This window comes from Oryctolagus cuniculus, chromosome 19 (assembly GCF_964237555.1).
Source record: "Oryctolagus cuniculus chromosome 19, mOryCun1.1, whole genome shotgun sequence".
NCBI lineage: Eukaryota > Metazoa > Chordata > Mammalia > Lagomorpha > Leporidae > Oryctolagus > Oryctolagus cuniculus.
In genome coordinates this window covers 55,596,042-55,610,035 of record NC_091450.1, presented here as the reverse complement: position 1 = coordinate 55,610,035, position 13,994 = coordinate 55,596,042, and the positions used below count along the sequence as shown (strand labels likewise).

Here is a 13,994-nt window from a genome sequence, read left to right as displayed (position 1 = left end):
ATTTCTGGAGTTCCTTTTTTGTTCCATTGTTCTATATGTCAATATTTTTACTAAACCAGTTGTTTTGATTGTAACTGCCCTGTTCTGTGTTTTGCAGTCTGTTTTTGCGATGCTTCGAGTTTTGTTTATGTTGTATAAGATTGCTTTCACTATTCAGATGTTCTGTGTTTTCATAAGAATTTTAGCATTGTTTTCTCTCCATCTGGGCAAAATGTTATTTGACCTTTGATTGTGATCCCATTGTGTCTGTAAATTGCTTATAGTAGAATGGAAATTTTCATTATGTCGATTGTGCCAATGAATGACCATGGAAGATATTTCTGTTTTGAGTGTCTTCTTCCATTTCTTTAATATTTATTAATTTTCATTGTAGACATTTTCATGGATATGAAACTGGATGCAGTTGAAGTTCATCTGCTGGGTAATCTTCCATTTCTGGGGACTGCTCGACTTCCTGCTAAACACAGCTGGGACTTCTTCCTGGAGAGGAGCAACTGGTGAGCAGATGTGACCACCTCATGTACGTGGCAGCCTTGGAGCCCAAGGGAAAGAGTAGGGAAGGGATACCAGGTTCCCTGCGGCTGGGTGGGCCATGTGGACAGTGAAGTTGACTTTCATCACGTGACAGGGAGGGTCAAATGGAGTAGCCCCAGAGGTTGGGGTAAAAGAAATGTGGGGGCCAACGGGGTAGAGGAGAGTTAGGTATAATGAGGATGAGGGCACTTGGATGTTGGGGAATGTGTTCCCCCAAGTTTTGCAGTGAATCAGGTGTCAAAGAATGTGGTAAGAGGGGGAATATTGGGGCATCCAGGCAATGAGAGGGAGACCTGGGAGGAGAAGTGTGTGCTGTTGCCTCAGAGTACAAAACACCAAAAGTCTGTTTTTGAGGGATATGGAAATAAAAGTTTGGGTTTTAGAATTCATGGTTAAGGATGACAAGATTGCAAGGAATCTCTGCTGGGGGGGCTGATAAGGGTAAATGCCACAGAAGAACTTGGGACATGCAAGGCACTTGGGAGTTGGGAGCTGAAATGAGGTAATTTCTTTTTGTCATCATCTTTTGATAGATAGGGAAAATGGAAGGATTATATAGAGGAAGTCAGGTGACTTTCAACAGAATTGTAACATGAAGCAGGTGTTAGGTCAACTTATAAGAACTAGTGGAGTATCAGAGTGTTAGACCTGGGAGAGGGTCTGGGGAGCAACCTTAGGAAAAGTGAGGGAAGGGAAATGGGTGGACTGGTAGAGGGAACTTTCAGAAGGGATGGGGAATGGATGCTGAGTTAATCAGGAAATTCAGATAACATCTGCAGAATACCAAGAGATGGAAAAGATGTTATCTGAAAGAAAACTGGGTTGTTAAGGGACTAGGGAACATGAAGACCTTGTCTTAGGCTGGGAATGAAGTTTGTGGCTTGTAGTCCACTTGTAGACGTCAGAATTCGGGCAGAGGACTCTCTCTTGATAAACGTGTGCTTTTTGGCTTTTGAATGTGTCTGTTATTCGCTCACATTCGTTCTTGTTATTTATCTAATACTGAATGCTTCTTGAACATCCTTGAGAAAGTTTGTGGAAAGAGGATGTTTGTCGTGATGGGTGTTTTTCATATCTTTCTAGGCAGCTCTGCGTGAAAGCTCCTGCTTTCATGATGTTTTTGTTCTTATTATTTTGGGGTGCTAGGGATGGCTTGAGTCGTAAAGGATTTAAACAGAAAGAATATGGTATGAGCTCTTGGAATAGCTTCCCAATTTGTTGGAATTCAAACTTAGTGATACTTCCTATTCTACAACTGCTTTTTTTTTTTGCCAGCTCAGATATTGCCAGTTGCTTTTAGAGTCCCTAAACTGTGTCTCTGTGTCAGACTGTGACATTTATTAGGAAGGCACATTCTTCCTTAAGTGTTACTTAAATGATGTGTCATTCTTTACAATGCAGTGTTATTTGGTACTTTTGAGTAATATATGTTCAGAATTATATAGCTTACTCTTTTTTTAAATATTTATTTTATTTATTTGAAAGAATTACAGAGAGAGGTAGAGACAGAGAGAGGTCTTGCATCTGCTAGTTCACTCCACAGATGGCTGCAACGGCCGGAGCTGGGCCAATCTGAAGCCAGGAGCCAGGAGCTTCTTCCAGATCTCCCACATGCATGCAGGGGCCAAAGGAGTTGGGCCATCTTCTACTGCTTTCCCAGGCCATAGCAGAGAGCTGGATTGGAAGAGGAGCAGCTGGGACTAGAAGCAGTGCACATATGGAATGCCAGTGCTTTAGGCCATGACTTTAACCTGCTGCGCCGGCCTCTGTAGCTTACTCTTACTTTTAGAGTATTTCTACAGAAACATTTTCATACTTATATTTTCATAAAAGTCCTAGAATTTTCCACATACACAATGTTACTAATGTGCACAGTGTGTCTCGTTTTCTCTGTAGTGTGAGTACTTTTTTTTCTATAAGTTTCCATTAAACATTGATATTGTGTCCAATGGATGCGTGTATATGTTTAGGGTCAAAAAATTCTTCAATATAATTTATAGACTGATTTAAAAATAAACCACATTCCCTTTTCTCTGCTCTCCTTCTAACACTGACTCTCCCAGAGTCCCCTTCCATCCTTCCCTCCTTCTTTCTTTCCTCATTTCCTTCCTTTTCCTTCCTTCCAGTTTCAGATAATATATTTTATATTTATATTACAGTAATAAGGCTAATAAGAAGTTTAAGAAGTAAGAACAGGTGTGCCGGTGCTGTGGTATCCCACAGGGGAGTCAGTTCAAGTCCTGTCTACTCCATCTCTCATCCAGCTCCATGCCAATGTGTGTCCTGTGGCCAGTGAGGAGTGCGCCTGTGCCTGGCGCTTTGACCCAGAAGTGCACCCGCAGGCGCCGCCACTTCTGCCCTCGATGCACTGGTGGGAGTCAGCGCCGTGTCCGCTCCTGCCCAGAGCCTTGAGGAGCCGCCTTCAACGCTGGTGGCTGAACCTGAGGAGACCCAGGGCCCTGCAGACTCAGGCTGGGATCAGGTGAGGCTACAGCCGGAGGCGGCCGCATCAGTTTCCTTGGGCTTCTGGAAACTTCCAGGCGTGGTCCTCTGCTTCGACCCCTACCTGAAGACTACACTTTGGGACTCAGTTCCTGTTCCTGAGGAACAGAAACGCTCTTTGTGTGGGGAGTTTGGCGCGGTGGCCTTCCTGTGATGGGGTAGTCATGGCCTGGGGTGCAGAGCGGGGGGAGGGGTGTGTGTAGGGTGTAGCTGGGATAGAAGGTGGAGGAGAGGAGAGGGTCAAAGGGGAGGCAGGAAGAGAGAGGAAGTGGGGAGAATGAAAGTGGAGAGGCGAGGGAGGGAGGGGGAGAAACACATGTGGGGGAGAGGAAAGGAAGGGGAGAGTGACAGGAGTCCCAGGGCTTGTGTGTGGGAGGGGGATTGCGAGAAGAAGAACTTTCCCCAGAGCTCTGGGTCCATTTGGGGGGTTTTCTGTGCCTGGCCAGAAGTAGCCTTGGCTAGCTGCATCTGTCGAAGAGGCTTTGACTGACAGCCTCTCTGCTCCGGGTTGTTCAGCAGCGTAAGGTGTGTGTGCAGGAACACGGGGACACGGGGCACTCGAATTAATTGGCACGTAATCCGGTGAATTTTCACAGACTGCACACACAGAGGAGAAAGCAGAAGCTTAGAGAAATGCCAAGAATCCCTCAGTGCCCTGTTCCAGCCTGCCCCAAGATTCTGACACCTCACAGTAAGTACTAGATATTTTATTCTATTTAAAGAATGGTTTGCAAAGCAGAGTTCTAGATGAGGCGGGGCAGGAGAGATCTTCAGGGTATGGGTTCACGCTGCAGGTGGCTACAATGGCTGGTGGTGGGCCATGCCGAAGCTAAAGCCATGTACTTTATCTAGTACTCCAGTGTGGGTTCAGGAACCGACGTCCTCGGGCAACTTGAGTTTGTGTAACACACTACCTGTATATGTAAAGTGCTTACCCGTTTTATCACCATTTATTTGCTAAATACCAATATCATGTATAAGACTGTGAGTTTGTCCAGGGCAGGACTTTGTCTCTCTGCTTTCATTCCTGTAGTCCCTGGTACACAGTTGGAATTCAGCTTATGCAGAACTAACAATGCACTCACTGTTGGATCTTGGGACAGGAACTGTTGGTTATAGAAAGGTCTGTTTACAGCAATAACGGTAGGAGGGACAAGAAGGGATGTTTAAGAGAATCAGCATTAATGAAGCACTTTCAGTGGTCAGGCTTCTTAATGTACCATTGTCTCATTTCTAAATAACAACACAAAGAGGGGAAGCAAGAGTTTTATTTAATTATACCACATTGTCCTGTCTAATCCTCTTCAAAACTCTGTGAGAAAGGCACCACTGATACCCTTTTAAATATGAGTTATAGGAAGTGGGAACCAGCCCTAGGCCATATATTGAGATCAGTGAAGTTCCAGTTTAAATCCTGCTGTGCTTGCCCCTCCTGGGCTGCAGGGTGTGGGCTAATGTGAGAGGTGAGTGTGTGAGGAGTGCAGGGAGGGTCCTGGAGGTGTGGTGCGACTTGCCTGCTGGGAGTGTCTCTGCAGGGCCAAAAGCCTTGACCTTTCAGGGTTGCCTGGATTTCAGCTTGGGCTGTCTGGAGTTGAGATTCTGAGGGCAGGAGTGTGGTGGGTCTTGCCAGTTCCCGCCTTCCTTCTCTGAGCAAAAAAGTAGCTAAGATGAGGCTGAGGGCCCTGTGAGTCCCTGCCCCACAGGCAGGTGCAGTGGGGGCCTGGGCTGTGCTTGCTAGCACAGGTGCCTCTGCCACACTTGATCTTGTGGCAGTTGCAGTGATTAGTAAAGTGGGTTCTTTGCAGACGCCAGGGAAGTGGCATTTCTCAGCTTCCCAGTTCCACGTGTGGTATGATGGCATGCCCCTGAGGGATCAGTGGGAACCATGCACAGGCATCTAAAGATAGGAGAACATAGTGATTGCTAACTAGCCTCAGGCTGGCGGCTGTGCTGGGTTAGTGAGGAGTCCCCGGCCAACCCCCACAGCACCTTCAGGCAGAAGTGCTCTTTGTTCATCGCTGTGTTACTTTATTGCTTTCTGTCCCTGAGTTACAGCTACCCAGAATGGCTTAGAATTTTCTCAAGCATGTAATTAGAAGAGTGGCTGTGAATCTAGGAAACAGTTTGGTCTTATTAAGGTAATCATTAAAAGTCCCTGAAAAGCATTTGTACGTCAATTTTTCACTAATTTTTGCTCACTGTTTCCTTTGGTTTGTTACTCTTCTTTGTGAATCGCCTCCCCCCACCTCCCCATGACATGGTCATCTTGGAATTCACTTTGGAAATGAAGAGCAGGTCTACCTCTCTGGGTTCCACCTTGGTGAATGTCACAGGCAATCCCTTCTTTACCAGTTGGGCGGTTCCATGCATGGTACTTCATGAGCGCATGAACATTTTGTCTTGCTGAAGGAGGCTTGTTGGCGTTTATCCAGTGAATACTGTGTATCAGTGTTTGTGAACCCTGCTTCCTCTGAGACCTTGGAACTGATTGGGGTGGTTGTGTGTGCCTGATTAATGACGTTTCCCTCTTTCTTAACAAGGAGTGATACAGTTAGAAGCATACAGGCTTGGCTCTGTTCACACCAAGCATTTTTAAACAAACTAGCCTTTCTAAAAAGTCCAGCATGAAGACCCTCCCAGTGAGGGTTGTGTACGTGAGATGAGGTTCTCTTGGCTCTGGTGTTTTGAGATGTTTGGACCTCATGTCATCTGAGGACATTGGCATCCAGCCATCTGGCATCCAACCATCTCAACAACTAATGAAATTGATCATTTTAGCAAACTTTTCTTATTTATTCATTTGTTATCTTTAGAACTCAAAAGTTTGGAGCTTTGCTTTAGTTTAAAATGATACTTACCTTATTTCTAAGTCTGACAAAAATGCATACAGACTCTCTCATTGAAATCAGATGCAGTTTAAGGGTCTGTTTTATAAGCTGTTTGATAGAACAGGTCTGTTTGTGTCTTCAATGAATGAAGAAAGGTGAAAATATTAAAAGATATGACCATCCTTTTTTTAAAAGTTTTCTTATTTCTTTGAATGGCAGAGTTAATAGAGAGAGGAGGAGAGACACACAGAGATCATCCAACTGCTGGTTCACTCCCCAAATGACCCCAATCACCGAGATTGGGCCATGATAAAGCCAGGAGCTTCCTCTGGGTCTCCCATGTGGATGCTGGGGCCCAAGCACTGGCGCCATCCTCTGCTGCTTTCCCAGGTGCATTAGCAGAGATCTGGATTTGAAAGTGAATTAGCCAGTGGGTCTCAAACCAGCACCCAAATGGGATGCCACAGGCAGAGGCTTAACCTGTTGGGACACAATACCAGCCCCATGACAGATTTTTATGTATGTCCATCAAAACCTATTTGAAACATGACAGCATGTTAACTGTCAGTTTTCAAAAAACCACATGCACAGAGGAACAAATGCACACACAGCACTGTAGCCAGGAAGCCACAGAGTGACACAGTCTCAAAGTCCCATGTGCACGCATGCAAGGTTGGCTGTGCTTGTTGGGTTTTCCAGCTTCCTGCGGAGGAGCAGTAATCCCCATAACTTAAGCCCAACCTCTTATTTCTTGGGGCTGGGGCAAGGGGAGTCATGAGAACTAGATCAGAATGAATGCTAACTCACATTACTCATTAGCAGTTCTCTTTGGTGTTTACCTTGGTTCCTTTTTACCATTTTAAGGTGAACATTCACTAGCAGCACATGTGCAGAGTTGTGCAGCCAGCACTGGCATCTGATTCCAGAACTTTCTTCTCACTCCTCACCCCCCCCAAGATACATCGTCAGCTGTCATAGACAACTTGACAAAAGTAAGCTGAATTCAGGAACAAGAGCTTCTTTGGATATGACTACACTAAGTATCATGAGAGATTTGCCAGGAGTGATGGATTCACTGGTTTACAATATGCCTCATGGGAACCCAGGGAATAGAATTACCTCTTAAAAACCTAGAATTATCCCAGCATGTAGGAGTAATACCTCCAAAAGGCTGTTTGTTATATGGAACTCCAGGCACAGGAAGAATGCTTTTGGTGAGAACTGTTGCTAGTCAGCTGGATTGTAACTTCTTAAAGGTTGTATCAAGTTCTATTGTAGACAAATAGATTGGTGAAAGTGCCTGTTTGATCAGAGAAATGTTTTATTATGCCAGAGACCGGCCATCAAACATGCATCATTTTTATGGATGAAATAGATGTGATTGATGGTCATCGGTTTCCTGAGGGTACATCAGCTGACAGATTAAGAGAACTTTAATAGAGTTGCTAAATCAAATGGATGGCTTTGATACTCTGCATAGAGTTAAAATGACCATGGCTACAAACAGACCAGATACACTGGACCCTGTTTTGCTACGTCTGGGAAGATTGGACAGAAAAATACATATTGATTTACCACATGAACAAGCCAGGTTAGATATATTGAAAATCCACACATCTCCCATTAAAAAACATTATGAAATAGATTATGAAGCAAGCATGAACCTTTTAGATGGCTTTATTGGAGCAAACCTGAAGTGTTTGTACTGAAGCTGGTATGTTTGCAATTCGTGCTGATCATAATTTTGTAGTACAGGAAGATTTCATGAAAGCCATCAGAAAAGTGGGTTATTCTGGTTGGCACCATGGTTCATTAGGCTAATCCTCCGCCTGCGGCACCGGCACCCCGGGTTCTAGTCCCAGTTGGGGCACCGGATTCTGGCCTGGTTGCTCCTTTTCCAGTCTAGCTCTCTGCTGTGGCCCAGGAGTGCAGTGGAAGATGGCCCAAGTGCTTGGGCCCTGCGCCCACATGGGAGACCAGGAGAAGCACCTGGCTCCTGCCTTTGGATCAACGTGGTGTTTGAGGCCGCAGCGGTCATTGGGGGGTGAACCAAAGGAAAAAGGAAGACCTTTTTCTCTGTCTCTCTCTCACTGTCCACTCTGCCTGTCAAAAAAAAGGTGGGTTATTCTAAGAAGCTAGAGTCTAAATTGGACTACAAACCCGTATAATTTACTGTCAGTTTTTTGATTGCTGCATGACAGACATTGGCTTAATGTAAAAATAAAGTTAAGCAAACAATGTGTGTACTGGCAATGATCTCATTAAAAATAAGAGTAAAATATGTATGAGTAACATAAATTAGTATATACTTCAGTGACTCCACTTTTAAGATGGGTACAGAAGAAATCTGTATGTTGTTCATGTATTTATTGCAGCAGAAATTAAAAAAGAAGAATGTGTTGAAGCTTTTCATATTTGCTATGTGAACATTTTGTAAAACATTGAAAATGGTCTGGGAGTAGTACAAGAGAGTATTTCTTATGATTTATATCATTTGAGTATTGATTTAGATAGGCTATGGGAGGAAGTGAAACATCAGACCTTTGATATTTAAGATCCTCCATAATATGTTGCATTAATAGTCTTTTTTTGACAGGCAGAGTTAGACAGTGAAAGAAAGAGACAGAGAGAAAGGTCTTCCTTTACATTGGTTCACCCCGCAAATGGCTGCTATGGCTGGCGCACTGCGCTGATGTGAAACCAGCAGCCAAGTACTTCCTCCTGGTCTCCCATGCGGGTGCAGGGCCCAAGCACTTGGGCCATCCTACACTGCACTCCTGGGCCACAGCAGAGAGCTGTTCTGGAAGAGGAGCAACTGGAACAGAGTCCGCTGCCCCAACTAGGACTAGATTGCCGGTGCCGCAGGTGGAGGATTAGCCAAGTGAGCTGCGGTGCCGTCCAACATTAATAGTTTTTCAAAACTGTTACTTAGGAACCCAAGAATCCGCACAATAAATTTGATTTCACCACCAAAATGTATCTTCAACCTGCCTATATCTGCCACCACTCTATGCCAAGGCAAAGCTGAACTCTGTTCTTGCATGGCTCATAGAGCAGGTGCCTACATAAATTCTGTACCCTGGATGCCCCAAATGCCTGGTTATAACCCCAACCGTAGCCCAGCCCACCATAATTCTCTTGACTGAATTCAGTGACCTCTGAGCTGATTTCTTCTATCAGTAATCTTTTCCTCTGTAATATGTTTTCCACTCAGCATCCAAAGAAATCTTTCTGTACAAATATATTTTTTAAATTGTTTGAAAGGGAGGGAGCTGGTTGGGAATGGATAGGAGGGAGAGAGGAGAGAGGATGGAGGACAGAGGACAGAGGGGAGGGGAGAGGGAAGTAGGGAGAGGGAAAAGGGGAGGGAGGAGGGAAGAGGGGATAGGTAGAGAGGGAGATTCTCCATCCACTGGTTTGTTCTACAAATATAACCCTGTGACTTGACTCCTTGTGTGTGGCTGCCTACTTTGTGCTATCCTTGATGGATTCTTTGTACTTCTCTTCCTTCTCTCTTACTTGTGCATTACCTATCATTTCAGACCACATCTGAAATGCTTTGCTCCTTTTGGGCGCCCCATTTCTCTTGAGGTGATCTTACTTTTGTGGCTTAAACCAATGTTTCTATGAGACTACCTTCCAAAGTAGTGTCTCCATCATCAGCCTTCACCATGAGATCCAAATCTCCATTGCCACCTGCCTGTTAGAGACACACACTTGAGTGTCCTGTGGGTACCACAAACTTCCTCTTCCCTTTAAACCTGCTCCACACATTGCACTGGATCTCTGCATTGGTGGCTCCATCTGACTTGCCTTCCAAGTTGGAAAGCTTGGCAGCACCCTCTTTCTAACCATCTGTCTCCTAGTAGTCACCAAATCCATGCCAGTGGTGTCTCAGGACCTACACAAGCACTCAGACCCAAGCTGAACATCTGCTGATAACTATTACTTCTGTCTGGATTCTTTCTTCCAGGCTTTTTCTGCTTCAGGCCTGCACACCACCTGCATTTTCCTAGAAAGCACAGGTGACTCTGTCTGATCTTTTCTCATCTCTTGCATACTTGCCAAAGCCCTAATCCCTTAGAGGGGATTCCAAGGCCTCATTCTCAGGTCTGTTCACAACTTCCCATTCCAAGCCGCCCTCCTCCCAAACAGCCCCTGCTTCTGTCATGGCAGACTTGTCATGGTTCTGCATATAGGCAGTCACTACTTGATGTTCCTCAATGTTTTCAGCTTGAGAAACTCCTAGCCATGTTTCAAGATATCCAACTCAAGGGTCTTCCTTCTCTTTGATACTTTTCTCTCATTCCCCCAGGCAGAGCTAAGTATCCAGAGCTTCTGTAACACACTACCTATATACATAACATACTTAACCCATTTTATCACCTTTTTTTGCAAAATACCCATATCTCGTATAAGACTGTGAGCTTGTCCAGGACAAGACTTTGTCTCTCTGCTTTCATTCCTGTAGTCCCTGGTACACAGCTGGTGTTCAGATATGCAGAACTAACAACACACTCACTGGTGGGCCTTGGGACAGGAAGTGATGGTTAATGAAGGGTCTGGTCACAAGAACAAAGGTAAGAGGGACAAGGAAGGAGATTGTACCAGAGTGGCATTCATGAAACCCTTTCTTTTTTTCCAACTTTTATTTAATAATTATAAATTTTCAGGGGCTGGTGCTGTGGCTCACTTGGCTAATCCTCCATCTGTGGCGCCAGCATCTCATATGGACACCAGGTTCTAGTCCTGGCTGCTCCTCTTCCAGTCTGGCTCTCTGCTGGGCCCAGGAGTGCAGTGGAGGAAGACCCAGGTGCTTGGGCACCTGCACCCGCGGGGGACACCAGGAGGAAGCACCTGGAACCTGGCTTCAGACTGGTGCAGTGCACCAGCTGTAGTGGCCATTTGGGGGGCGAACCAATGGAAGGAAGACCTTTCTCTCTGTTTCTCTCTCTTACTGTCTGTAACTCTACCTCTCAAATAAGTAAATAAATAAAGTCTATAAAAAATAAATAAATTTCCAAAGTACAACTTTTGGATTATAGCAGTTCTTCCCTCTGTAACCTCCCTCCCACCCGCAACCGTCCCATCTCCCAATCCCTCTCCCATCCCATTCTTCATCAAGATTCATTTTCAATTATATTTATATACAGAATATCAACTCAGTATATACTAAGTAAAGATTTCAACAGACTGCACCCACACAGACACACAAAGTGTAGAGTATTGTTTGAGTAGTAGTTTTACCATTAATTCACATGGTACAACACATTAAGGACAGAGAGATCCTACATGGGGAGTAGGTGCACAGTAACTCCCGCTGTTGATTTAACAATTGACACTCTTATTTATAATGTCAGTAATCACGTGAGGCACTTGTCTTGAGCTGCCAAGGCTATGGAAGCCTCTTGAGTTCACCGGATCCAATCTTATTTAGACAAGGCCATAGTCAAAGTGGAAGTTCTCTCCTCCCTTCAGAGAAAGGTACGTCCTTCTTTGATGGCCTGTTCATTCTGCTGGGATCTCATTCACAGAGATCTTTTATTTAGTTCCTCTTTTTTTTCTAGAATGTCTTGGCTTTCCATGCCTAAATCATTCTCATGGGCTTTTTAGCCAGATCCGAATGCCTTAAGGACTGATTCTGAGGCCAAAGTGCTGTTTAGGGTATTTGTCATTCTATGAGCCTTCTGTGTATCCTGCTTCCCATGTTGGAGCATTCTCCTCCTTTTTAAGTCTATCAGTTAGTGTTAGCAGACACTAGTCTTGTTTATGTGATGCCTTTGACATTTAATCCTATAATTATGATCAATTATGAACTGAAACTGATCACTTTGACTAGTGAGATGGCATTGGTTCATGACACCTTGATGGGATTGAATTGGAATCCCCCAGCACGTTTATAGCTCTACCATTAGGGGTAAGTCTGAGTGAGCAGGTGCCGAACTGTACATCTCCTCCTTCTCTTATTCCCACTCTCATATTTAACAGGGATCACTTTTGAGTTAATTTTAAATGCCTAAGAATAATTGTGTGTTAATTAAAGAGTTCAACCAATGATATTAAGTAGGACAAAAAATACTAAAAGTAATGAAATAGTAAGTTGTTCCTTGAAAGTCAGGCAAGGGCTGATCAAGTCATTGTTTTTCATAGTGTCAGTTTCACTTCAACAGGTTTCCTTTTAGCCCTTTCAATAGTCAGGCTTCTTAATGTACCATGTCTCATTTCTAAATAAGAACACAAAGAGGGAAAGCAAGAGTTTTATTTAATTACACCACATACTGTCTAATCCTCTTCAAAGCTCTGTGAGGAAGGCACTGCTGATCCCCTTTTAAATACGAAACTGTATGAGGTGGGAACCTGCACTAGGCCATATATCAAGAACAATAAAGCCCCAGTTCAAAACCTGCTCTGTTTGCCCCAGAGCCTTGTTCCTCCTGGGGTTGGAACCCTAGGTTCTAGCAGTTAGAGACGTGGGGTATGAGAGAGGGGTAGCTGGTGAAAACCGGTGGTCCTTTTCTTTGGGCTTACCTTCATTGGGTGCATCACCACAAGGACTTGTCCTGTGTCACTAAGGACACTTCATACTAACTCTGTGGCCTCATGCTGTGATTTGTTAACATAGGTCCTGTGTCCTGGTTCACACTAATGGTCATCTTAAGATTTACTTTGCTGTTCTAGTGTTTTAAGGTAAAATTTGGTTTACTGATCTGATATCTGTATTCCTTAATATATACCTGTATAGCAATAAAATTCCTCATGTGAAATTAGGCCTGTTAACATGGAAAACTCTAAGGATGTCGCCACTACTGGGAACATACTGAAGGAAATTAAATCATTATGTAACAGAGGGATGCACAAGCCTATGCTTATTGCAGCAAGATGCACAATAGCCAGGCTATGCAGTATGTATATGTATGTATGGTATACATAGACCATAACTTCGTAATTCACTTTTCAGTTGATCAGCATTTTGGTTCATTGAAATATGCCTGTTGAAGCCATTTTCCCATTTCTTGAGTGGGTGGTTTGTTTTTCTATTGCTGAGTTTCTTGAAAATATCTGGTAGTAAACCCTTTATCAGCTGCATACATTGCAGATTAAGTTCTACCATTCTGTTAGTTGCCGCTTCACTTTGTGGAGTAGTTTTTTTTTTTTTTTTTTTTTGGTGTCCTCTTCATTAATCTTTTATAGTTCTCAGATATTGGACATCCTTGGTTAAATTTATTCCAACCTATTTTATTTTCTTTGTAGATATGTGAACGGGATTAGTCTTCGAAATCCTTTCTCAATCATGACCTTGTCTGTGTATACAAAAGCTGTTGATTTTCTATCCTGCTGCTGTACCAAACTCTACTCTGAGTTTTGATATTCTTTTAGTGGAGTCTTTTGGATCTCCTATATACAGGAGAATAGAAAATGTCAACAGTGACCTCAGAGGCTACCTTTCTGTATTCTGTGTTAATGGGGTATGGAATGCATATAGTATCAAATTCTAGATAAACTCTAGTAGTTGGCCTTGATGTAGTATTTTCTTTACAGTGAGCTAGGTTTTACTTTTTTAAAAAGTCTTATTTATTTATTTGAAATTCAGAGTTACACACAGAGAGGATGAGAGGCAGAGGCAGAGTGTCAGAGAGAGAGAGAGGGAGAGGTTATCCATGTGCTGGTCCACTTTACAGTTGGCTGCAATGGCTGGCGCTGAGAGGATCCAGGGTGAGGAGCCAGGAGCCTCCCTGGGGTCTCCTGCATGGGAACAGGTCCCCAGGACTTGGGCCATCTTCGACTGCCTTCCCAGACCATAGCAGAGAACTGCATCAGAAGTGGACCAGCTGGGACTCGAACCGGCTTCATATGGGATGCTGGCACTGCAGGTGGTGGCTTGACCCGCTACCCCCCAGCGCCGGCCCCTCCCGGAAGCCGTTCACAGTGGGATCCAGCTGTCTGCTAACACGTCTGGGAAAGCAGAGGGAGACGGCCCAAGGGCTTAAGCCCCTGAACCCAGAATGGAGCACCAGAAAAAAGTCCTTGGCTTCTTCTTTGGCCTGTCCCAGCCCTGGCCTTTGCAGCCACCTGAGGGGTGAACCCGCAGATGGACGATCACTGAGAGAGAGAGAAAGAGTGCTGGCAATG

General features: G+C 44.3%; 1 protein-coding gene and 1 pseudogene across 8 annotated transcripts in view; both read left to right on the top strand.

The window, feature by feature from the left end:
- The window catches only part of LOC127490200 (uncharacterized), a 108,274-nt gene that overhangs the window by 35,321 nt on the left and 58,959 nt on the right, over nucleotides 1-13,994 (top strand). For 7 of the 8 annotated variants that reach the window (XR_011384405.1, XR_011384408.1, XR_011384407.1 and 4 more), the window contains 3 exons: nucleotides 374-497; nucleotides 2,799-3,016; nucleotides 3,633-3,727. Coding sequence is in view for 4 of the 8 variants with exons in the window: in XM_070063893.1 (XP_069919994.1) it covers nucleotides 2,898-3,016; nucleotides 3,633-3,727 (214 nt within the window). In the remaining 4 variants the exon portion in view is untranslated. Of the gene's footprint in view, nucleotides 1-373; nucleotides 521-2,798; nucleotides 3,017-3,632; nucleotides 3,728-13,994 lie in introns of all 8 variants that reach the window. The other variant, XM_070063894.1, reaches the window with a different exon arrangement.
- LOC100358316 (26S proteasome regulatory subunit 10B pseudogene) lies at nucleotides 3,748-9,127 on the top strand (annotated as a pseudogene).